Below are 24,310 nucleotides of genomic sequence, written 5' to 3' on the forward strand. Positions count from 1 at the left end.
CAGATAGGTAGCACTCACTAAAATTACAATATCCAAATAGATTCAATATTAGGTTTAAGAACAGTTCAAACCAGTTGTCACAGAATGCTACTGATTTACTAGAAATGGAAAAGATATACCAGGAGAACCGTGGATATGATTTGTATTGTTGGCTATTTAGTTGCACTGAACAACATCAAATGAATGTTGCAAAACTTGTGGATGCCAACAAGTGCTTGCTAATAGGAGCCTGATATCGCTGTCTCCTGGGAGGTACCTGACAAATACAGAGGTGGGTGTTCTCAGCCAACCATTGGACTGAGCACAAGGTCCACAATGGTGGAGCTAGAGAAAGGACCTAAGGAGCTGAAGGAGCATGCAGCCCCAAAGGAAGAATATGAACCAATCAGTACCCCAGAGTTCCCAGGGACTAAACTACCAACCTAAGAGTACACATGGAGGGACCCATGGCTCCAACTGCATATGTATCAGAGGATGACCTTGTTGGACATCAAAGGGAGGAGAGGCTCTTGGTCCTGAGAAGGCTTGATGCCCAAGCAGAGGGGAATATTAGGACAGGAAAGTGGGAGTGGGTAGGTTGGTGAGCAGGGGGATGGGGGAATGGGATAGGGTGTTTTTGGAGGGGAAACCAGGAAAGGGGACATTTGAAATGTAAATAAAGAAAATACCCAAATAAAAAAAAAACTTTTGCTAAGATTTATTCATCACTATTGCTTTGATTTGAATGTCTGTGTATCTTCTACAATCCACATTAAAATTTAAGTACCAATGTAACAGTAATAACAAGGTGGGTATTTTGGAAGGTAAATAGGCCACTGGGTGATCAAACTCAATATATACGGAATTAGTGCTAAGTGTGTGAAGTGAGTTCTGCTACATGAGGTTACAGTGAAAGCAGTGTTCATAATGACATAAGGGAAGAGACTAGGTACCCAATAGACAACAAATCTGCTCGCAACTTGATCTTGGAATTTTCCATTTCCAAAAATGCAATAAGTAAATTATCCCTTTTTGTAATTTATACAGTGTATGGTTGTTGGATTTTTAGGAAGAGAGGTGGAAGGAGGTCACTTTAGAGAGAGGGTCTGAGGCATATTCTCTATCAAGAGTTTTATTGACACTTATGACAGATAAGACAGCATAAGTGGGATGGGATTCCCACGTAAGAGAGGCTTCAGTCTTGTCAGACAGAGTTGAATGTCTATTTTTAGTGATTTCTAGGGACGAGAGGAGGTCCCATACTATGAGACAGCAGGCTTAAGTAGTCTGTTTATGTGCTTCTACTTATGTTATATGTGAGTGGGGTAGAGGGTGACCAGAGGAGGGGGATTTAGTCCTTTGTGACAGGAGGGTCACACCAGGTAGCTTGTTAGCCCACTCAGTAATACATGGAACAGAGAGTGAGACTATAATGTATGTCTGTGTTCTAATAGGTATGTGACTAGAGCAGAACAAATGGATTAAGAATGCTGCTGTGTCAGCTTTTGTTAAGCTTCACATAAGCTAGAGTCATCTGAGGAAATTGAAAAATGCCATCAAATTGGGTTGTAAGCAAATCTATGGAAGAATTTTCTTGATTTACAATTGATGAAGGGTATACAAGAAGGATTAGTTATCCTACTAAGGGAAACTCAGAGGTGCCATAGAATCCTAATAAAAGGTAGATGTTTTATACACAATGGCAGGTTATATATACAAGGAAAAAGAAGTAAAAGGAATAGAGGTCGTGTTTAGTATTGAATGAGTAACTATTAATAGTTTCTATATGTCTATAATATGACACTACATGGAAAATAAGATTAGGGAGATAAGTACTGTCTAAATAAGGAATGGGAATATTGTAGTTAACTTCAGAGAAACAGGCAACCATGATGGCTCATGGGTAAAGGCCTGATCCTTGGTCTGACATAATAGAACTTCTGTGAATTGTCTTTTGGCATTCATACCTGTGCCATGGGCATTTATGTTGATATACAGACATGAATTTCTCTCTCTCTCTCTCTCTCTCTCTCTCTCACACACACACCATAATGAAAAAAATGAGCCTAGAGAAAGAAGAGGTGAGGTCATGGGTATTGCTAGGAGTTAATTAGAATGGTATTAAGATAAAAGAACATAAACTTACAGAAATCACAAATTGATAAAGTTATGATGTTGGTTGGGCTCCATATGGACCTAAAGATCCCCAAAGCCCATCCATAAAATTATTCCATTCAAAGGAAGAGTGGCCCCTTGTTCTGGAAAGACTCAGTGAAGCAGTATTCGGCAAAACCAGAACGGGGAAGTGGGAAGGGGTGGGTGGGGGGACAGGGGGAGAGAAGGGGGCTTATGGGACTTTCGGGGAGTGGGGGGCTAGAAAAGGGGAAATCATTTGAAATGTATATAAAAAATATATCGAATAAAAAAATTATTTGACAAATACTAAATAAAAAAAAATTCCATTCAAAGATCACTAAAGAATACTTGGGATACTATGTCTATCCAAACTGATTATCAAGTGACACAAAAGTCTATGGTAAATAATGAAATAAAGTTCAAGGGAATTTGTCCTCAAAAAGTGACTTTTTTGTTTCTAATCATAATTATTACCAGTGACCTAAAATTTCAGAACTAAAAATCTGTAGAAATTATGCACTTTTCATTGTAAAATGTAATTTATCTATCTTGCTTTATTTTAGTGAACAGTTAATTATTATGCCTGACCCATAGGTTTTTCAAAGTTAGGTCTTAGGGTAAACAGATTAATAATGGAGAGATAGAAAATGTTTACACACACACACACACACACACACACACACCCTAATTTATTTGAAGTTCTCAAATATGTTCCACTCACCCCACCTTTTCAAATTTTATATCCTAGGTTGATTTTTAACTTTTAAATTTTCTACTTCAGTTTTTGTAGTACTATCATTAACAGTGAGCAATTATGGCTTTGTGTATGTGAAGTGGTCTATGTATGTGTGGTAGTGTGTACATCCACTGTATACAAAGAGGCCAGTGATAGTTTGGGGTGTTTTGCTTTAACACTCTCACTACTACTTTTCTTGAGACAAATTCTCTCTGCGAACCTAGTGCATGTCATCACTCCCTGACCCCTCTTGGCTAGCCTGGCTCACTCTTCTCTTTTCATTAACATGGCTGTTGAATATCTGAACTCAGTCTTCAGGATCACACAGCAAGTCCTCTTACCCACTGAGGTGTCTTTTTAGCCCCCAAGTACACTTGGATTGCTAACTAATACTATTACATTCTACTGGAATAGAAACCATCTCATTTGCTGTGACTCCCATTGGCGTGGGTGTCTAGTAGACCTGTTTCCTTCTGCTCTCCCTGGACATCTACTGAAAACCATTAAGAAGACTGGATGATATCATTAAATTATTAAGAGACAAAAAAGAAAATACAAGTACCATCCATTCAGCATTGTTTTCAGGATGACCCCAAAGCTTTAATGGTGAATCTTTCAGTAGAATTTCACTTTAAGCATAGTAAAAACAAAACCCATTAGTTTCTTTCTTTTCTTTTTCTTTGATTTGTTTTTCTTTGGTTTTTCTCTGTGTTGCCTTGACTGTCCTGGAACTCACTCTTTAGACAAGGCTGGTCTGGAGCTCTCACAGAAATCCACCTAATTCTGCCTCCTGAGTGTTGGGATTAAAGATGACTGCTACCCACCACCTGGTCTCATAGTTTTATTTTTATAAAACAAAACTGAATATATAATTCTACCTTTGTTGTAATCCAACCAAAAGAAAGTAGTAAAGATTTTTCATTTCTGGACCAGGGAACAATGTTCTGTAACATTTTGTATGTGAAGATAAAAATCTTTTAAATTCATATTTACAAAAGTATTTTTTTATTCAATGTATTTTTTATTTACATTTCAAAATGATTTCTGCCCCCCCCCCCCACTTCTCGAAAGTCACATAAGCCCCCTTCCCTCCCCCTGTTCTCCCATCCACCCCTTCCCACTTCCTTGTTCTGGTTTTGCCCTATACTGCTACACTGAGTCTTTCCAGAACCAGGGGCCACTCCTCGTTCTTCTTGTACCTCATTTGATGTGTGGATTATGTTTTGGGTATTCCAGTTTTCTAGGCTAATATCCACTTATTAGTGAGTGCATACCATGATTCATCTTTTGAGACTGGGTTACCTCACTTAGTATGATGTTCTCCAGCTCCATCTGTTTGCCTAAGAATTTTATGAATTCATTGTTTCTAATGGCTGAATAGTACTCCATTGTGTATGTACTCCATTGTGTGAGGGATACCTGGGTTCTTTCCAGGTTCTGGCTATTATAAATAGGGCTGCTATGAACATAGTGGAGCACGTATCCTTATTACATGCTGGGGAATCCTCTGGGTATATGCCCAGGAGTGGTATAGCCGGATCTTCCGGAAGTGACGTGCCCAGTTTTCTGAGGAACCACCAGACTGATTTCCAGAGTGGTTGTACCAATTTGCAACCCCACCAACAGTGGAGGAGTGTTCCTCTTTCTCCACATCCTCACCAACACCTGCTGTCTCCTGAATTTTTAATCTTAGCCATTCTGACTGGTGTAAGGTGAAATCTCAAGGTTTTGATTTGCATTTCCCTAATGACTAATGACGTTGAGCATTTTTAAGATGTTTCTCAGCCATTTGAAGTTCTTCTGGTGAAAATTCTTTGTTTAGCTCTGTTCAAGCCTTTTTGAGACTTGGTCTTATGATATAGCACAGACTGGCAAAAAACTTAGGTTAGCAAAAAACTCAAGTGCTTTATTCTCAGTTGCTAGGACTACAACCATGCATGTTCAGTTTGCTTTTTTGTTTCTTAGTCTCTGTCTTCTGCTTTCATGGATTTATATTAGAATTATTTTCATGTAGTCTGCTTTTCAGTTATTTTTGTAAATAAGACTATAAAAAGGGGCAGGCTCCTCACCTTAGTGTCACAGAGGCACTCATATCTATCTTAATGTGAATGCATCAAATTTCATTCAGCTTTCAAAAAATTAGATTCAGGGAAACATTTATATTGTTATTAAGAAAAAATCAGATGGGGAACATTATAAAATACATATTCTTTATATAAAATTTCATCATTGCTTATCTTCATATTTTCATTAAAATGCCACTCTTTAGCTCTATATTCAGTTGAGCCACAATTTATAAATTTTGGAAGCCTACCTGAAATCATGACTACTTACTGGCTCTTAAAATGTTCTCCTTGCTGCTGCACCTGGACTGGACCTGCAGAAAGAGCACAAACTCAGTAATTTAGGGCTTATAACACGGACAGCCAGATAAGTACGCTTAATGGGCAAGCTCCTGAGGTCTAGGAGAAAAGGTTTTTATTTATCTTGGCTATCACAACATGTTAGTAAAAGTCCATTACAGTTTCCAGATATATTTTATTCATTTTTATTTATAAAAGATTGAGTTCCAGAAAAATATTTCAGGTACAATATTATAAACTGGACAAAGATAAGACCCAAACCAATTTATGTGAATTTGAGATCAGCCCAGGTGGCCCTCCATATCTGTGGGTTTCATAGCTGCAGATTCAACACACTGTAGATTAGAAAAGAAAAAAGGAGAAGGAGGAAGAGAGGAAGAAAACCAATAACACAAAACATCAGTACTACTGTCTGTATCTGTTCTATACATGTGATCTATTTCCCTTGTCCTTTTTCCTTATGGAATACAATATAACAATCATTTACACAGCATTCATATTGCATTAAATTATAAAGTAGAGATAAGGGTTGCAGATGTGGCTCAACGGTAGAGCACTTGCATACTAAACTAGAGACTATGATATAAAGTATATGAGTGGATGTACTGAGTTTGTAAGTAATAGATGACACTTTATTTACATGAGATTTGAATATTTGGGATTTGGATACCTAAGCAGGACTTGAAATGAAATGAAGTTGGTATGGATACTGAAGGATGACTATAAAATGGAATAAATTCAATACTACATATTCAGTTATGAATATCTATATTCACACGGTACTCTGCATATGTCTTGACTAGAATAACAACAAAATCTAAGTAAAGTTAAAATCAAATACTCTTTTGTAGTGATTTTTATTAAATATATATTAACAAGGGATATAGAAAAAATGTTATTTGTAACATTTACCTTTGATGGTCACTAACTTTCATAGTAAATGTTCTTATAAATGTTCTTATAAATTAACAATATTGGTTATGAAAGGTGTTTCTATTGGAAATGAGTTAAATTTAACTCATTAACCATTTTTAGGTGTATATATATATATATAGTTTGCCAATTAGGGTCCCTTTATGCTCTGATTGAAAAATTTAAAGTGGAACATTTTTGAAGTTCACCAAATAGCTGTATCCAATGGCCATGCTGAATGGTAACTTATAATTTTAGATATAACCTTATTCAGGGTCCACACCTCTTCCTCCCACTCCACAGCAGCTTGCCCCAGATGGATATATAGACAACAAAGAACTTTCTATAGCTTAACACAGTTTAATAATATATGAAAAAGGGCATGAAATCAATGTTGTAACTTAGGGCAGGTTATGGCTGTCCTTCCCGAAAACACTAAACAATTAATGAATGCTTAAAGAAAGGATAATAAAAATGCCATGAGCAAACACGGGAAAACAAAAGCCAAAGCAAATAAATCTAAACACACACGCATACTACACACACACACACACACACACACGTGCACACACACAGCAAAACAAGCAATTAGTTACAAAGATTAGCTGTTCTCTTTTGGCCCACATTGCTTTAGTAGTTTTAGGTCTATAGTAAAAACCCATCCAGAATAAAAATTGTTATATTGTTTTACTTATAAGACTTAATGGAGAACAATTGTGGACCTAATGAGAAAGAAATTAGTGACTTAAAGAGAATAAGACACAGAAGAAAACATGATAAAAGAAAGAAAAATCAGAGAGAGAGACTGAAGAAGTAAATATGGAGGTTAAAAAAAAAGAAAGCATGGGCTTACTGAAGGGGACAGTGTATTCATGAGAACGTTCTACTATTTTGACTTGAAAATTCATATCAAACAGGTAAGTGTAACCAATGAACTTTCTGCAAAATAAATGAGCAATTTGCATACCATGAAATGAAAACAAGTGTATCTCTACCTCTACAGTCTTAACGGGGAAAGAAACACACAACAACAGAGAAATTAATAGACAAGCTTAAACTACATTTGAAAAAGTGAATCAAAGAACATAAGAGAACGCTAAAAGCATGGGAAGAAAATCTGGGAGAAAGAGGGAAAAGAAAGAGGAAAATGTTGAAAGACAAAAAACAGCCCATAGAAGTCAAATGGAAGTCAAAAAAGTCTTCAACAAGATGTGAAACAAGATGTGAAGGAGCCAAGCCCATCGCGCAAAGCAATGTTTGCGAGTGGAAAGTAGCTCCTTTGGTCAGTAATAGTTACTCTTAAGTCGTAGCCTCTATTCCTCCAGAGTTCATCTTTAAGCCCTTCCAATCTAGAGTGGAGCTAGTGTATGGATAGAAACAAGAAATTTACAATGAACAGTGCAGTTCAGATGAGTACTTCAAATTGTCTCAAAATATTCTAACAAATTTACCTAATATCTATTATATACATTTAGTAATGCATATAATGGAAATGTTAGTAAAGAACTCCCTGGTATTTTGTAAACAAGACCAAGCAAATGAAAACATCCCTTCTGCTTTCCTAAAAGGCTTAAAGATTAATACCTCCCCACAACTGTTTATAATACAGATAAAGAAACCCACATTTTTTTTTAATACCTCAGTTTGGAATCACATATTTCAAACAGCTTTAGAGGAGAGATTTGGAGAATTAAAAAATTCAGTTTTCTGAAATAGGAGCCTTTATCAAAGTGTACAGATTGCCAAAAGTATTGCAAATACTGTTTCCCATTTATGTTACATTGGCTGTTGAACCAGATTTGAGAGAAATTATTTTTAAAACTAGTGATTATAAGACTTTCTTTACTTAGTGCTTTTAAATATATCTAAAAAAGTCAAGATTAAGTAATTTTCAAAACTTTATTGATAATGTATGTACTGAATTATTCTGTGCTACATAATGTCATATTTATAGTGTTCATTCATTTATTTTTATAAAATCTCAATATAAAGGTTTTAACATAACATAATATCATGGAATTTACTTTTAAAGGATAAGTTAAAAGTATTAAGTTTTATTTCATTTTATTTTGTTACTTGTTTTAAGCAGTGAGAAAAAGGGGAACATGAAAAATTAAATAATCTGAGATTATTAGATTACATTAAATTTTTAATGGAAGAAAATGAGAAGTTCAATTAAGGGTATACTATTAGAATCCCCATTACACTATTCTGTTGGGCATATTATTTGTTGCAGTTAATAACTGACTGATTTTATAGCACAGATGATTCTACTCCCACAGGAATCAGAATGAAAACAGTGCAATAACAGTGCACTCTACTGGAGTCAATGGAGAAAATAAAAAAGAAAGGAGACCACTGAAAACACAGATATTCACTTACTAATTAAGATTACTCGAGACATCAAATAATTTACTTAGACACGTGTTTTCAATAAAATAGGATTTTTGCTTAAGATCACACAGCTTATTAAGAAATCTTAAGACACAGAAACAAAGGAAGGACAACACATAATAAATGGTAAGGAACAAAAATAAAAATGTCTTAAAAAACTGAGAAAATTTTTACAAGCAGCCACAATCTTTAGAGACAGATAAATTACTTACCTTATGCTTAGGTCATAATAAGAATAGCACAGTGTTTAAAGTCATCTCTTCATTATAGGAGGTACAATTGAAAGCCATAGGTTATAATAACTGTGAATTGCTACACAGAAATGAAGATTCTTCCAGCCCAACATGAAAAGCTAACTCATTTGGGAGAAAATTTTAACTTATGTTTAATGTAACATGAACAACTGAAGGTGTAAATGTTAAAACATATAATAACATACAAATCTCACACCAAAAAGGAAGAAACAGAGAGCTCAATCACTACGGACACAGAGGTTAAGAATGATTATAATTTGTGATACATAAGGGAAGGCACATCACTCTAATGGTGAAAGATGCATGCATAATGTATAACCATTCATTTATGTCCCCAGCCCCCAGCCCACTCATACATACATACAAAAAAAAAAAAAAAAGGTCCACTAACAATACAGGGAAAGAATGTAGTGCCAAGCTGTCATGAGAAAAGCAGGACACACGGAAGCACAGCAGTGGTCATGTGATTGGAGAGGTGTTCTTCCCTTAAACCATCCCATCACCATGCTCATTTTAAAGAAGCCAGGAAAAGATTCCCTTTCAATGCTGCAATAGCTACGAGCCCCCAGCTTGAAGCTAGAGTGTGGAATTTTGATCACCGTTCCCTGTGATGTCAGGGGCTCTCCAATGGAAGCCAGATGTATACAACTAGCTAGTATAAATAAATGCAAATAACAAACATTTCTTTCCTTTTGCATTTTGCAGAAGGGGGACTCAAACAAATTAAACCAAGCCCATGCCAAGGATAGGCTCATAACAATATCAGGATACATAATAAGGATCATATTTAATGGTAGGTCAGAACCCATCTAATCTTACAAAAAAACTACTTCTATTCTGCTGCTTGCTGGGCTCATTCATGTTTTTTCTCCTAGAAATGCTAGAATACATGGTTCAGATGGAAAAAATTCTGAGCGATTCATCAGGTGGGGTCAAAATGAAGAAGAAAATAAATTATTTCCTCTGATGAAATCAAGAAAATCATTTAAAATTTTAGTATGATTTGCTTAATTATATAATCTGAGAAGTTATCTGGTTTGGGAAGATACAATTTAATTTTTTAAATATTCTTTAAAAACAAAAAAGCTTATCTATTTAGAAGCTAAATTTCCTATAAATTTAACTCTCAATAAATATTACTTAAAAATTGGCTGTTCTTGTTAGTAGTAGGGTCAGATCAATTTATAAGAAAAAGAAAACAATCCCTCTTTGCTTTTCTATTATTAATGTCATTACTCAACTTCATCTGGTTTCTTCCTTTTGTATGACATGAATTTTGATTCATGATGACATCTGAATTTAGTTGGCAGTTTTGTGACTATTCAGAGATCATATTGCTATAACATTTTTTTATTTAATTCTTAACAGGCCAGAATAGCTTGACTTTTCCTGCTTTAGCATTTTAGGTGGTGGGTTCTCCCATAACCTTAGTTTTCTTATAGGAAATATAAAGGTTTTGGTAGGGCCTAAGGAAATAAAGAATATTTCACTAATTTGAAGTTTTAAAGAGGGAAATGACTATGAATAGTTATAATGGTAGTAGATTCACTGGCAGTGTGACATACTCTATAACTATACACCCTTTGCCATTAGTTTCCTCACTAGCTCAGAATGGAAGCAAGTTTTTACTTTTGACCCCTTCTTTCAAAGGGGAAAACAAAGCAAAACAAGTAAAACTTCCAACAAACAATACTGTTTTAATATTTTCCATAGCGTTGGCCAGAAGGTTTTAGAAGGACCATGTCCACACTTAAGGTTGGAGGCCATCTATTCAGACCATTAACAACCAGAACTAGTTCTAGGTTTTTTTTTTTTTTTTTTTTTTTTTTTTTTTTTTTGACTTCTAGGCTTTTTCACTTTGATCAAGCTTCTGGTCCAAACTCTTTATCCTTTAAGATCCAGATTAGACTATATCAGATAGGAAAAACAATTTCTAAATTCTTTAATCACAGATAATATTTTCTTCCTTTAAATTGTTAATAATGCTAAGATATAATTTATCTACCAGCAATTACCAAATTCAGCAATTTAAAATACAGTTGATGATTTTTCCATTTTTATTAGATATATTCTTTATTTACATTTCAAATGTTGTCCCCTTTCCTGGTTCCCCTCCACCCCCGCAAACCCTCCAGCCCATCCTCCTACCCTCTGCTCACCAATCCACCCACTCTCGCTTTCCTGTCCTGGCATTCCCCTACATTTATATGACTGTACTGTCATTACCATAATCTAGACTTAGGTTTTCCTAAAATCTTGAAGTATCTTCTGAATCTTTTCCATAGGACTTAACATAGTTCTTCATATTGAATTTATTGATAGTATAGTTAAAGAGACTAAACTATTGAAGGGGCATGATCATGACTAATTTTAAAAAATATTTTCCACAATGTTAAATACAGTGCTTTATATACAAAGGAAAAAGTTGCAAAATTTGAATGTTTCGTTCACAGCAATTATTGTTCTTTTTAAACTCAGCAGACCAGAATTTTATTTTTGCTAGCATAAGATAATCATTGTCATATCTGAAGTAGGTAAAACTATTTTACCTGTTTATAAGACACTTTTGCTTTTTTTTTGCCCAGACAGAATAGCTCTGATATGCAAAAAAAAAAAAAATAGATTCTGGGTATGCTGCAAAATGGTCTCAAGAATTTAGAAAACTCATTACTATTGAGGTTAATCAAATAATGACATGTATCAGCAGAACAATAAAAGTTCTCTATATTGGGATGTCAGTCAGATTAAAGTAGATTTCTTAGTTTCTAGGAGAGTAGGATGCTCTATTATATCAAATGGTCAGGCCACTAGAAGAACAGAAATGTTAATTCTGACATGTTATGGTTGTTTTACATTCTGATTATTAAACTCTTGAGTAATGTCTCTCTCAACATATGAACTTCTTTGAGGAGCATTTATTCATAAATATAACCTTTACGAATATATGGAAATAAGTCTCATTTGTAAAGTGACTTAGATTGTGTGCTTTTTTAGCTTATCCAAAAACAAAAGGAAAGTTTTGGTTGAAACAGCATCAAGCTAACAATTTTATTGTAGAGTCCTAAGTCCTATTTCCCTTCTTAGTTACATAAACATGAAGTATTGATTAAAAATGTGTTTTTCTCCATGGTTGTATTCACTTATTACTTTATTGGAATAAATCAGGGCACAAGGTTTTGGGTTAATGGAGCCTAATGATTATTTGCGTTTAACTAGATTTATGGAACTATAACATATACTCAACTAAAGAACACTAAGAGTTTTGGTTTACTCAGGACATGGGAGGCAGCAGAATAAAGGAAAAAATTATTTAAAGTTTAGTGATGTCCTTTTCCTGGCTCTTTGACACTGGATGAGACATTTATCATATGGAGAGTTTAATTTCCTCATACACAAAATGAGGAAAATTAACAAGAGTCATGTATCTAAATATAAAAAGAAAATTTAAAAGAGCAGTACAAATCAGTAACTATGCTGATACAGATTCATAGTTTCTAGGTTGTATGTAGACAGAATCTGAAGCATCGGAATAAAAAAATTTCTAATAAATCATGTCAGGGCCCAAGCGACAACAGACTATATGATTTTTTTAAAAATTAAAGATCATAAAAAGGTTGAAAGTTTCAGATTAGTTGTGCAACCTAGTTTTGTATTAGACATCTTTAGTAAGCTTATCTCTTCTCTATGGGACTTAATTATTTATAAAATTAAGATGCTTCTGTGGGTTTTTAGTGAAGTCAATGTAATTCTTAAAGAACTCTAAAATATCTTAAAAGCCAGTAACCAAAGAGTTACTGTTTCCTTCCATTCTGAGCTTAGGCAACAAACCACAAAATATCAGTATAAAACCTTACTTCATGTTGTGGTATCTTAAAATATCATTTATGGTCAACATAATTTCATGTGATGGCAGTTACTAAACCTGGTTGTACAATTTTTTTATTTAATGATTTTTAAAAGGCATTATTATATTACACTTGCTTTAGATTTCCATTTGTTGGGTCTTCTTTGCTATTTTAAATACATTTTTCTGCAACTATCTCTGTATACTTTAACAAAAGTACCAAGAGAGATCATATCAGAAGGAAAGCAAAAAGCCTGTGCTAGAATAAATAATTTTTAAACTTATTTGTAGGATTTTATGGTTCTAAGAAATTTTTCCTATCTTCATTGTCTTTAAAGATTCTTGGGAAAATATTCATGTGGATATGTATGTTTATAGATATGTACAATGTGTGATGAGCGCCTTAGAGTGCAGTTACAGTTGGTTGTGAGCCATCAGAAGTAGGGGCTGCACACCAAATTTAGGTCCTCTCGATGATGAGCACCAGTGCTCTTAACCTCTGAGCTAACTTTCCAGTCCCCATTCTTTGTCTTTGTCAGATACCATATAAAGAGTACTTAAAAATTAGATGTACACACATACACATACACACACGCACACGCGTGCGCGCGCGCGCGCGCACACACACACACACACACACACACACACACACAATTAGTAATTGAACTATCCAGTTGCCCTTTTAACATTTCTAACAAGAAAATAAAAAGAAAATGGTTAACTTAAGAAGTTATCAAAAAACCCTCAAAACTAAAAAATATCTATGTATTTTTATTCCTAGTTAAATTGATGAATTAAATAGTACATTCATTTAACACTATCATATTTAAATTATTTACTCATAGGTGAACTTACACACAAACGCAAATGCACAAATTCACATGGATCCAAACTATGTTTTTGAAGTCTAAATCATTTGTTTATTACAGATGAAGAGTAACAATACTATCTATCAGCAATGTGCAACCTAAGTTGCTGTTGGACCAAGGATAATTTTTATATGTAAAATGTTTATAAATATTTTCAAGGGACCATCTGTAAGTTTCCCAATATAGTAAGAATTTTTTATGGTCTTAAATCCCATTGAATATGCTTACGTCCTGGGTTTGAATGAATTGTTTTTCAGTATCAACTTCTCAATGAAGTTGGACATGCTGCAGGCCACACAGATGGTGAAGTGAATTATAATTATTATTGAAAGCAGAAACTTACTTGTTTCCTTATAAATAATCGATGAATTTTTTATTTCTTATTAAAAAGAATACTCTAGTATTATAGCACAGATAGAACACCCTTAAAAAGAAAAGCTGAATAAGAGAATGTACGCAACTTAAGGAAATATGGACTTGATTAATGGTGAATACTTCCTTAAGTCATGTACTTTTTCTCATTTAATTGTCTTTCCTAGACACAGCTATATTCTAAGCTCAGTCATCTCAGTGACTTACAGAAATTTTAAATCTCAGATGGGTCTCTCTTGCTATCAACATTTTGATTAAGTATTCTGAAAATTTACTACATTTGAATCTTGCTGTATTTGCACACATTTGCCATAGTGTATATACAGAGGTCAGCAAAAAACCTCAGGGGTTGGTCTCTGTCTTCCATCTTGTTTGAGTCATAGTCTCTTGTTGTTTGCTGCTCTATGTGCCAGGCTAGTTAACTTGTTTGCACCTGGAGATTTTTCTATCACTGCATTCCATCTTGCTGTAAGAGTTCTGAAATTAGATACTTGTGCTACACTGTCTGGCTTTATACAGTTTCTGGGGATATTTTTTTCAGCTTCTCATGGTTATCCTGCAAGCATTTATCTATCTCTTTATCTCCTGAGATTTACACTTACAGTTTTAAGTTTGATCATAGGATGGAAAAAAATACTACCTAATTATCTCATGTATTATGGCACCAAATGGAAAATTTTGACTAGTAAGGATTTCTGAGTATTTATGGCATTGTACACTCTTATCAGGTTGATAAGTATTTTGTAAAGTAACTTGTTTTCATTCTAGTGATTAAAAGGAGGTATTACTCTTTGTCTGAGGTTACATGATAAACATAGTAAAAGAACTCAACCCTCTTGACTTCAAATCTCAATTATCTGTATACTAGTAATTGATCATTTCTTCAAATTATTAAAGGGAATCATTGCATTTCTAATCAGACCATCTTGGAATTCCTTAAAATATTTATTTTTAATTTACTTATTTATTGTATGTGTGTGTGTGCATGTGTGTGTGTGCTATGCACATGCTTATGGAGGTCAAAGTTCTCCTTTTCCGTCATGTAGGTTGTGAGGATTAAACTCAAGTCAGAAAGTACTTTAAGTCTTTAAGCTAATGAGCTCTCTTGTAGTCCTTTTTGGTTTTGGATATTTATCTTAGCAACGAGAACTACAGAAAACAGGACTTTGTTATAGAGGAATAAAAAACCCCCCACTATAAATCAGTTTAAGGAATAGTACTATCAGGCCAAACTGGTTGGATTTAAATTTTGGCTTTATCAATTATACAATTAACACTGGATAAGTCACAATTTCTAGGTTCTTCATATATAAAATGATTATAGTAATAGTAATATATATTCATACTCATAGTATTCTTATGAAAATGAATCAATATATATAAAACTCTTACTTAGAAAAGTTTTTTCAGAGTGAATACTAAGTGAGAGTTAGGGATAATTGTATTGTTACCAGTTCCTGTTTGGATGCTATTCTGGATGTATAATTAAAAATGTAGATTAATACTTTTGTGATTTTGACAGCTCTTGAAAAACCAAATAAGGTTAATTTAAGTACATATATTTGAATAAGAAGTATTAAGAATTCCTAATTTTAAGAAATGGATCTTGGGCTGAATAGATGGCTCAGCAGTTAAGAGCACCGACTGCTCTTCCAAAGGTCCTGAGTTTAAATCCCAGCAACCACATGGTGGCTCACAACCATCCATAACAAGATCTGACACTCTCTTCTGGAGAGTCTGAAGACAGCTACAGTGTACTTACATGTAATAAATAAATAAATCTTAAAAAAAAAAGAAATGGATCTCAAGAACAGATATAATCAGTAAGGCTTCAGCTATTGAATTTTAAGATACTTTGTTTCTGTTTAGATTTGATATACTTATTTTTCATTTTCAAATGCACTGTCATATTATTTATTCATACATAAAATGAAACTAATATACTATTAAAGCACATGGCTAAATTGCTTACCTTTTTAAAGTACTGACTGTTAATGTTAGTAGAAAAACTGGCTTTTATTCTTCAAAATGCTTAACTAGCATTAGCAGGTACATGGAAAATGTAAAAACACACACTGTCTGTACTGTATTGTATAGTAGCAATCACTTAGAAAATGTCCATTGTCATCTAGAGCTAAAACCCAATCTTCCTGAAGTCTGGAACAAGAAATGAGTGCTTCATTCTGCATTGCTAATCAAAACTTCTATCATCATATAACACAAATGAAATAAAAAAAAACTGTTGTTCAAATTGCACCTCTACTGTATAGAGAAAACTGTCTAATGTCAATTTTTCAAAAAAGGATAAACTCATAACTCATAGACATAAAATAAATATGTACCTAGGATTTTTATCTAAAGCATTAATGTAAGAACTAATAAGATTTTCAATCTTGTTCAAAAAAGAATTACACATACATAGCCATGTAATTGCATAATGGGACACACATAGAGACACCATCAGGAATTTTAGAACTAAATTTAAAGACAGTTTAACTATAAAGCAAAATTCAATGGCAGTACTTATAGATACAATTTACATTTCTGTAAGTTAGTATCTCTTAGAGTAAATGTCCACTAACAGTGCTGTGTAACAGCTGAGAAAAGAAAAGAAGTATCATAGATGGTGGTCTAGATAGGACCCACACATTCTTGGCTGTCTGCTTTTGAACTCTTTCACAATCTTATCTGATAGTTTTAAGGCTTGGGAACACAGTTAATAATGAATTCTAGTTTGAGAAACTGTGTCTGTATACCATTCTTTTCTAAGACATTATGCAGTTTCTTATATAGTTACTTGAAATGGTCTACATTTTTAATTTTTGGCAATATTAAAACTGTTTATAATATTTGGAAATGAAATCAATTTATAAAATCTTAAAATGCAACTTTAAAAACTTAGTATATAATACTATTTGTCTGTGTGATGCTGAGGACTGAATTTTGTGACTTGATAATGGTAAAGAGTCAGTCTACCACTGAATTACATTCCCTAGTCCCATAACACAATTATTTTTAAAATTATTTCTTTTATTTTTGAAATTATAATATAATTTGAAATACATATAACTTCCCCTTCATTGTATTTTCATCATGGCTGCTTATTTTATTATTTGTTGTTAAATACATGTATGCATGTATATTTGTATATACACAATCACACACACTCATTAGTCCATGACACTGTCAGTCTGTACAATATAACTTGTATGTATGTTTGCAAGGGGTGAACATTTGGTTTTGGAGAACCAACTGGTGAGCTCTTCCTAGGGAAAAACTTTCTCCCATCTACATCATTCCTTTTGTAGTTTTCTATTCAAGCTTTTTAAAGATTCATTTTGAATAATTAATATCAGCTTGTCAAGATTCAGTCAAGAGAAAGGCATAAGAAAATGAGAATAATATTTGCTATGGAAAACAGAAATATAATGTTTGGCATATCCCAGACATACTTTTGGGGTGAAGCTTCATTTTAGACATCCTATGTTAGGAAAAAAAGCCCCACATAATCATGAGTAAGAAAAGGGACATTCCTTTTTCTATAGTATTGCTAAATATAGGTTTATATTAATTTTATTTGTTTCTGCACAATTCCATTCATTATCATGCAAAATTGGCATTTACTCTTTCTACACTGCTGGTTTTACTCTAAAGCTTGTGAGAATTTGCATTTTTGGGATAAGCAAAACTAGATTATTATAGATATGAGTGAATTTACTCTGCACATGTGCGGTGGGTCCAAAGAAATATGCTCGTGTGATCTGCTAAAAATCTAAATTATAACTCCTAAAGCAGTAGTTCACATGCATATAATAAATTCATTTATTGAACAATATTTTGTGACTGAATTAAAACATGACTAAGACCAATAAAGACCTGTTACATTGGAACTTATATCCTAATAAATGTAGACAGATAAGAACACTTTAGAAAGTATGTAAATTAGATAATTTTAGATAGTAATAAGTGTTACAAAGAAAACAAAACTCAACAATGGTATAAGAAAGTAGGGTATACCTGTTACTGGCTTGAATAAGAATTGTCCCATAGGTTCATAGATTTGCATGCTTGGTCACCTTGTAGTGACCTTATTGGAGTGTGTTTCTGTGGGTAGTGTTTTAGGAGACCAAGCAAGGCCCAAAGTCTCTCTCTTTTCCTGCTGCCTGCCAGTCTAGAGGTAGAATTCTCAGGTCCTCTATGGCACTATGTCTTTTACCTTTCTGCTTATGAGGTTGATAGTGGACTGCCTCTAGAACTATAAGACTGCCTCAATTAAAGGCGTTCCTTTATAAGAGGTGCTATGAACATGGAGTCTCTGTCTCTACAGCAGTAGACTACTGAGTAAGACAGTGGACAAGGATGACTTCTCTGAGAAAGCATTAGTTCAGACACGAGGCAGTCAGATGAGTATCTGTGTAGCAGAACTTCCAAGGCAGAGAGAACTGCTATTGTCACACAAAGAATAGGGAATTTCTTTAGTTATCGTCTCATGAGATTATTTTAAAAGCTAAACAAATTAATTGAGGTAAAATGGTTGGTATTACATCCAACATTTTGTAATGGACAAATATGCATTGCTCTGATGATAACTGGAATAATGATAATGGTAACTATAATCTAGTATACCAACTACTAAAGTTGAGGCATCAGAACTGTATTTCTCAATTCATTTTAGCACAGAACTGTGTACAACCTTTTCCAAGCTAAATAAGTTGTTAGTTAGAAGAGCCAAAAATTGGTAACAGAAACAGACCCAAGTGTTAAAGAGTTAATAGTTCCAGCAACATGAGATTGAAAGGTTGTTTTTTTTTTGAAAATATTTACTATTTCATGAGGATCAAAGAAGAAATCCTGTTAAGGTTGTAAGAGCTGAGGTTTAGGTCAGTTGTAGATTCTAGCATCCAAGAGGTTCTGATTTTTTTACCCCAGAATCTAAGAAATGTAGATGATTAGCATATGAATAGTTTATCATGTAGCTGAAATATTTCATTAAAATAGGAACAGAAACTGGAAAGGGTTGCTGAAAAGACATTTTAATAGACTGCCACTATTAACAGACCTTATACTTGTTTTAAACTTAGACTTGGTACAATCTAAATATCTTTATATAGTCTTTAAGAAAAAAACATAATGCTAATGTTTTAAACTCATAGCTATAAAGACCTCTGTTAAATGGTAGCCATAACTGAATAAATAATCTCAGATTATTTTAGGTTATCCTTGTACCTTAAACTTTTGAAACAGATTTAAACTGATATGTTGGTGAGGCTTTGAAAACTTATTAAGCTTAATCAAAGATACTGAAATGACTATAAGCTCTACTCTTTTAATATTTTTTGTTTGCGTCATCAAGATTGGAGGAACTGATTTCTTTATATTGGAGTTATATGGTTTAAGCACTATACTGACCTTGGTTTTCTTTAAAATGTTTTTGGTAAAAAATAAGAAAAGCTTGGTACCTCATAGTCTAGGGAAAAGAACACTACAGGAATATAAAGATTAGTCCTACAATTTCAAACTATTTTCTTGCTTCCCATGTTTTTTAAAATAAAATATGAAAGGACAAAGACAAATGTAAGATAGTTTTTCTCTCTACCTGGAAAAAAATTTGCTTTATTTTCAGGTAACAAAGATGTACATATGAAATATGATGAATGCTAACTAGAACTCTAAAGGATGCTAAGCACTGACTATAAAAATATTCCTAATAAATGTTTGAAATGTTGAGGGCAATTATGAGGATTAATAACTGCTTTGGAACTGTCATGGGTATAAAAATATATGTTTAATGCATTTTAAGTTGGATAATTTTGCTGTCAAACATTATGATAATAATGGTACTAAAATCAGCCTTAATTTAATTGAAATGACTTTAGGCAAATATGTTAGACAGCACACAAATGATAATTGTCTCAATAGTTCCTTAAAGAACTACTTGCAGGTCTCACTAGTCATCTCCTTTTCTTTGTCCTACTCTTCAGGCTGAATATATTCTTTGAGGGATGCCTAGTCTTCACAAACAAGTAGCACTAGGGATAAACTTGGAAGCATCCAATTTTAGATTGGTTGTATTGCCTTCATTTTTTGAAAATTTCCTTTTTGTCAAACACTATACTCATAATATGAAGCTCAATACTCAGTTACAGATAACTTAGTATTAGTAAATTAGTAATTAGTATTAGGTACATGCTATTCCTACAGCATTTTTCTTTTGGTTCATGTGTACATATAGGCATCTTCAGAGAGCCATGCTCTAGTCTATGTTCTACTTCTCAGCAAGAATTCCTAAGTACAGTAGCTCAAAAAGAATTGTGCTTAAGTATTGTAAGTAGCAAGATGTCAAAGAGAGAAAACACTAGCAAGCTGGATTTTATAACATCTTGGTAATAAATTCTAAATGCACAATTGCATGGATAAAGATCAGAAATAGTCATTTCTTATCCCGAGGAAGACAGCAAAAGAATGAGGAAAATGATTAATATTATTGAAAACAATGGCTATAAATATATTCATATGATTCGAGTTCATACAGAGTTTTGTGGAGTTTCAATGTGTAACTATTAAGGTCTAAAATTTCACCTTGGTTAGTAGTTACTGTTTCTGTTTTTTAACTGCAAATGTGATTTGGAACAAGAGATGTAGTCAAGTACTGAAGCAACAAAAGGAGCAATAGCTACAGCTGGTTTCTTTTCTTCAATGTTTCCACCCTCTAGCTATTCTTTTTTTTCTTTTCACAATGCTTCTCTCCTGTGGTTTTTTTAATCTTCTTTTCCCCTTGAAAATAAGGTGTGCTGGTATGACACCTGATGCCAGCATTCTCAGTGCTCTCTCTCCAAGTTTATATATATATATATATATATACACACATATATATATTATATATGAAATATCTTTGCAAGAATAATTCAAATCAAGCATTTTATTTATTATAATAATTTCATATAACTCTTAATATCCTAAATAAACTTTTTTGCTTTCACTAATGATTGTTACTGCAGTTTAAAAGATAAATTCATAAATGATACTCTAAAGAATGGATAAGATTTCAATTTATTGACCAATTCATAGTTACTTAATTTATACACACCACTGAAAAATAATTTGAGTCTGGATTACCAATTATCTAGGCCAAGAATTAAGTACAATAAAAAAAAAGCATATCCACAAATTACTCTGTCACCATATGCATGTAAGTTAGAGATTTCAAAATTAGTATTTCGAACATCATAATAGATTTCACATGTTTATTTCTACTTAGTTTGTTCTAATGATAGATTACCACGTAGAAAAACCTCTTATTTTTTCTAATATTCATTATTAAAGTAAAAATAAAAAATGAAAATCAAGTAGAGAGTAGCAAATCTTGAATAATGGGTATATTACACTTAGAAATAGTAAGCTATAATGAAACTTTTCTTTACCACTTCTGTTACTTAACAAATGCTTAGTATCCTTTGCAATTGTAGCTATCACCTCAGTGTGGATTCATCTTAAATACATACAGTCTTACTATTTCTTTCTTTTTTTCTATATTCTTTGTTTACATTCCAAATGATTTCCCCTTTCCCACTTCCCCCTCCCCATATGTCCCATAAGTGATTGGAGAATGGGTGGAGAGAAGAAGGCATATGGGACATATGGGGAGGGGGGAAGTGGGAAAGGGGAAATCATTTGGAATGTAAACAAAGAACATAGAAAAAAAAAGAAAGAAATAGTAAGACTGTATGTATTTAAGATGAATCCACACTGAGGTGATAGCTACAATTGCAAAGGATACTAAGCATTTGTTAAGTAACAGAAGTGGTGAAGAAAAGTTTCATTATAGCTAAAATGGACCCCACAGGATTCAAAATATGTACTTAGAATCAAATGTGTTGACTTTACAAAAAAACAAGTTCATTTTCAAAAAATGTTTCCTATGCATATATAATTCTAACCTATGATGCTCACTGAACTCCTCCCCATTTACTTATGGAACTCTTATGCATTAAACAATTAATAATAATTAAGCAAAATTGAAGAAATAAAGGATATTAAGCTATGTTCTGAAGAGCAGTAGCATGGTTCGCTTTTATTTTTTCTTTTCGAAGTAGTATATAATAGGAAAATCAATTAAATAAGCCTTATTTACAACTTTTGAAAAGTAGATACTACCTCTAATAGAGAAACACGTTTCCTAAAGAAGTATTGTGGTGTTTTAAGAGTTATATAATAGGCTGAAAACTTTAATCTGTATTCAGCAAATGCTATTTTGGGGGTTGAATAATATCTTGAAAAATTTTAAAATAGTCTTCAAAACTAATTTATGAACACAAGGCCCCCAAATGTTGATATTTTCCCCTGCAGATATTAAAGTACATGTATTTTATTTTTAATTATGTGTATCAGTGTGTGTGTGTGTGTGTGTGTGTGTGTGTGTGTGTGAGTATGCTAGTGCAGGTGCCTAGAGGCCAGAGGTATTAGATGCTCTGGAACTGAAGTTACTGGTGCTTGTGAGTTGCCTAATATGGGTGCTGGGACCCAAACTCAGATCTTCTGGAAGTGCAGCAAGCATTACTAACTACTAAGCCATCTCTCTAGGCCCAAGTTTTAATTTTTCTTTTTTTTTAAATCTCAAACTCAAAATAGCTTTAATTTTTAGTGTAATATTACATGAGAATGCAGCCTTATATAAATATGAATTTTTAAAAATGACAATAATCAGAATATTTGCAAGTAGCATTCCAAACTTAGTTTTTATACCATTTTCTTATATATTTTACAGGACACTGAAGGAAACATAATTAATATATACTTATGATTTATTGGCAAATTTATTAGTAAGTGTCATAATCAATTTCAGGTTTAACATTCACTTATAACATCAAAATTAATTACTTTTCAGCCTAAAACATGTTTTTTGTTAGAGTTCAAAAAATAATACACAAAAAATTGACACCTTGCTATGTAAAGTACTTGTAATTAAGTGGAACTAGAATAGTTTAGAATCAAGGTTCTTCTAATCATTTCCTATTTTACATCCCTGAGTGTGGGGTGGAGTTTTGAATCTGAGTTCCAAACCAGACTGAAGGAAGGTTTTCCAAAATATGTAAGAATTTTGGGTTGCCCTCCTAAAATCTCAGTAGTTAAGGAGAAAACTCATAGGAAGGAAGAAAGACTAAAAGTTCTCCAGCTACTTATACCATCTGAAGATTAACATTACAAGATACTTCATAAAAAACAACCTTTTGGGGCTAGAGATATAGTAGTTAAGAGTACTGGTTGCTCTTCCAAAAGACCTGAGTTCAATTACCAGCACCCACATGGTAATTCCCAACTATCTGTAACTCCAGTTCTAGGGAATCAGTTACTTTCACACCCAAACAAACAGGAAGAACACCAATGTATGTGAAATAAAAATAAATCATTTAAAAAAAAACCCAATAAAACAACCTTTACTATTATTGTGTAGTTTTTCTTCTCCCCTTTCCAAACAGTGGTATTCTAGAAGAGACTCTTAAGTCTCTAGCCCCACAGTATTTAGTTTTAATCACATCAAAAAAGTGTATCCTTCAAATTTTATTATGGTTTATAGAAATATTATTTTACACTGTGTGAAACAATAGTAATAACTATTATTCCTTTTTCTGTTTTTTGTTTTTGTTTTTTGTTTGTTTTTTCCGAGACAGGGTTTCTCTGTGTAGCTCTGGCTGTTCTGGAACTCACTCTGTAGACCAGGCCAGCCTCGAACTCAGAAATCCACCTGCCTCTGCCTCCCAAGTGCTGAGATTGAAGGTGTGCGCCACCACGGCCCAGCAATAACTATTATTCCTGCAGAGAAGTTAACACAATAGACCTAGTAAAGACTGTGGTTGCAAGTCTAATGCTAGGATTCAAATTTAGCTCCAAGTTCTGCATGTATGTAAACTTCCAAACTTAGTTCTGCATGTATGCATGTGAGTGCTGGAGGTAGATGTGGTATCTTTCTCAATCCTTCTCTCACTGAACCCAGAGCTAACTGATTTTGCTAGGCTGGTTGGCAAAAGATACTCCTGTCTGTGCTTGCACTATGGTGACAGTCATGTATGCAACAGAGCCTGGCTTTACATAGACTAGGGATACAAACTCATTATGCTCGTGAGGCAAGCATTTTACTTGCTAAGCTCTTGCTCCAGCCCCAATTATAACTTTTAAAAAAATAGTTTTTAGATAATGTAGGGATATTAGACATTCCTTGAAGCAAAACTTTCCAATGATATCACTTCATGGGCTCTTCAAAATTATAAGCAACCATACAAGAGAAACTTGAAGATTGTGGTTAAGCTGCCAGTGTTCCATTGGCTGCAGTTTTCAGTTTTTTCACAAGCTCACGATTCTAACTCACTTGCATCTGTAATTAAGAAAAAATTAAGCAGGTGGAGATTGTTGCAGGGTTTGTGAAGGATTGATGAGGATTTGGAACTTGTGGGGTC

At 33.5% G+C, this 24,310-nt stretch overlaps 1 protein-coding gene across 3 annotated transcripts in view; it reads right to left on the reverse strand.

Moving 5' to 3' along the window:
• Positions 1–24,310, reverse strand: part of Gphn (gephyrin) — a 447,337-nt gene that overhangs the window by 122,351 nt on the left and 300,676 nt on the right. For all 3 annotated transcript variants that reach the window (XM_052185596.1, XM_052185597.1, XM_052185595.1), the window contains one exon: positions 5,186–5,228. In XM_052185596.1, coding sequence (XP_052041556.1) covers positions 5,186–5,228 — 43 coding nt within the window. The remainder of the gene's footprint in view (positions 1–5,185; positions 5,229–24,310) is intronic.

Source organism: Apodemus sylvaticus, chromosome 6 (genome assembly GCF_947179515.1).
Source record: "Apodemus sylvaticus chromosome 6, mApoSyl1.1, whole genome shotgun sequence".
Taxonomy (NCBI): Eukaryota; Metazoa; Chordata; class Mammalia; order Rodentia; family Muridae; genus Apodemus; species Apodemus sylvaticus.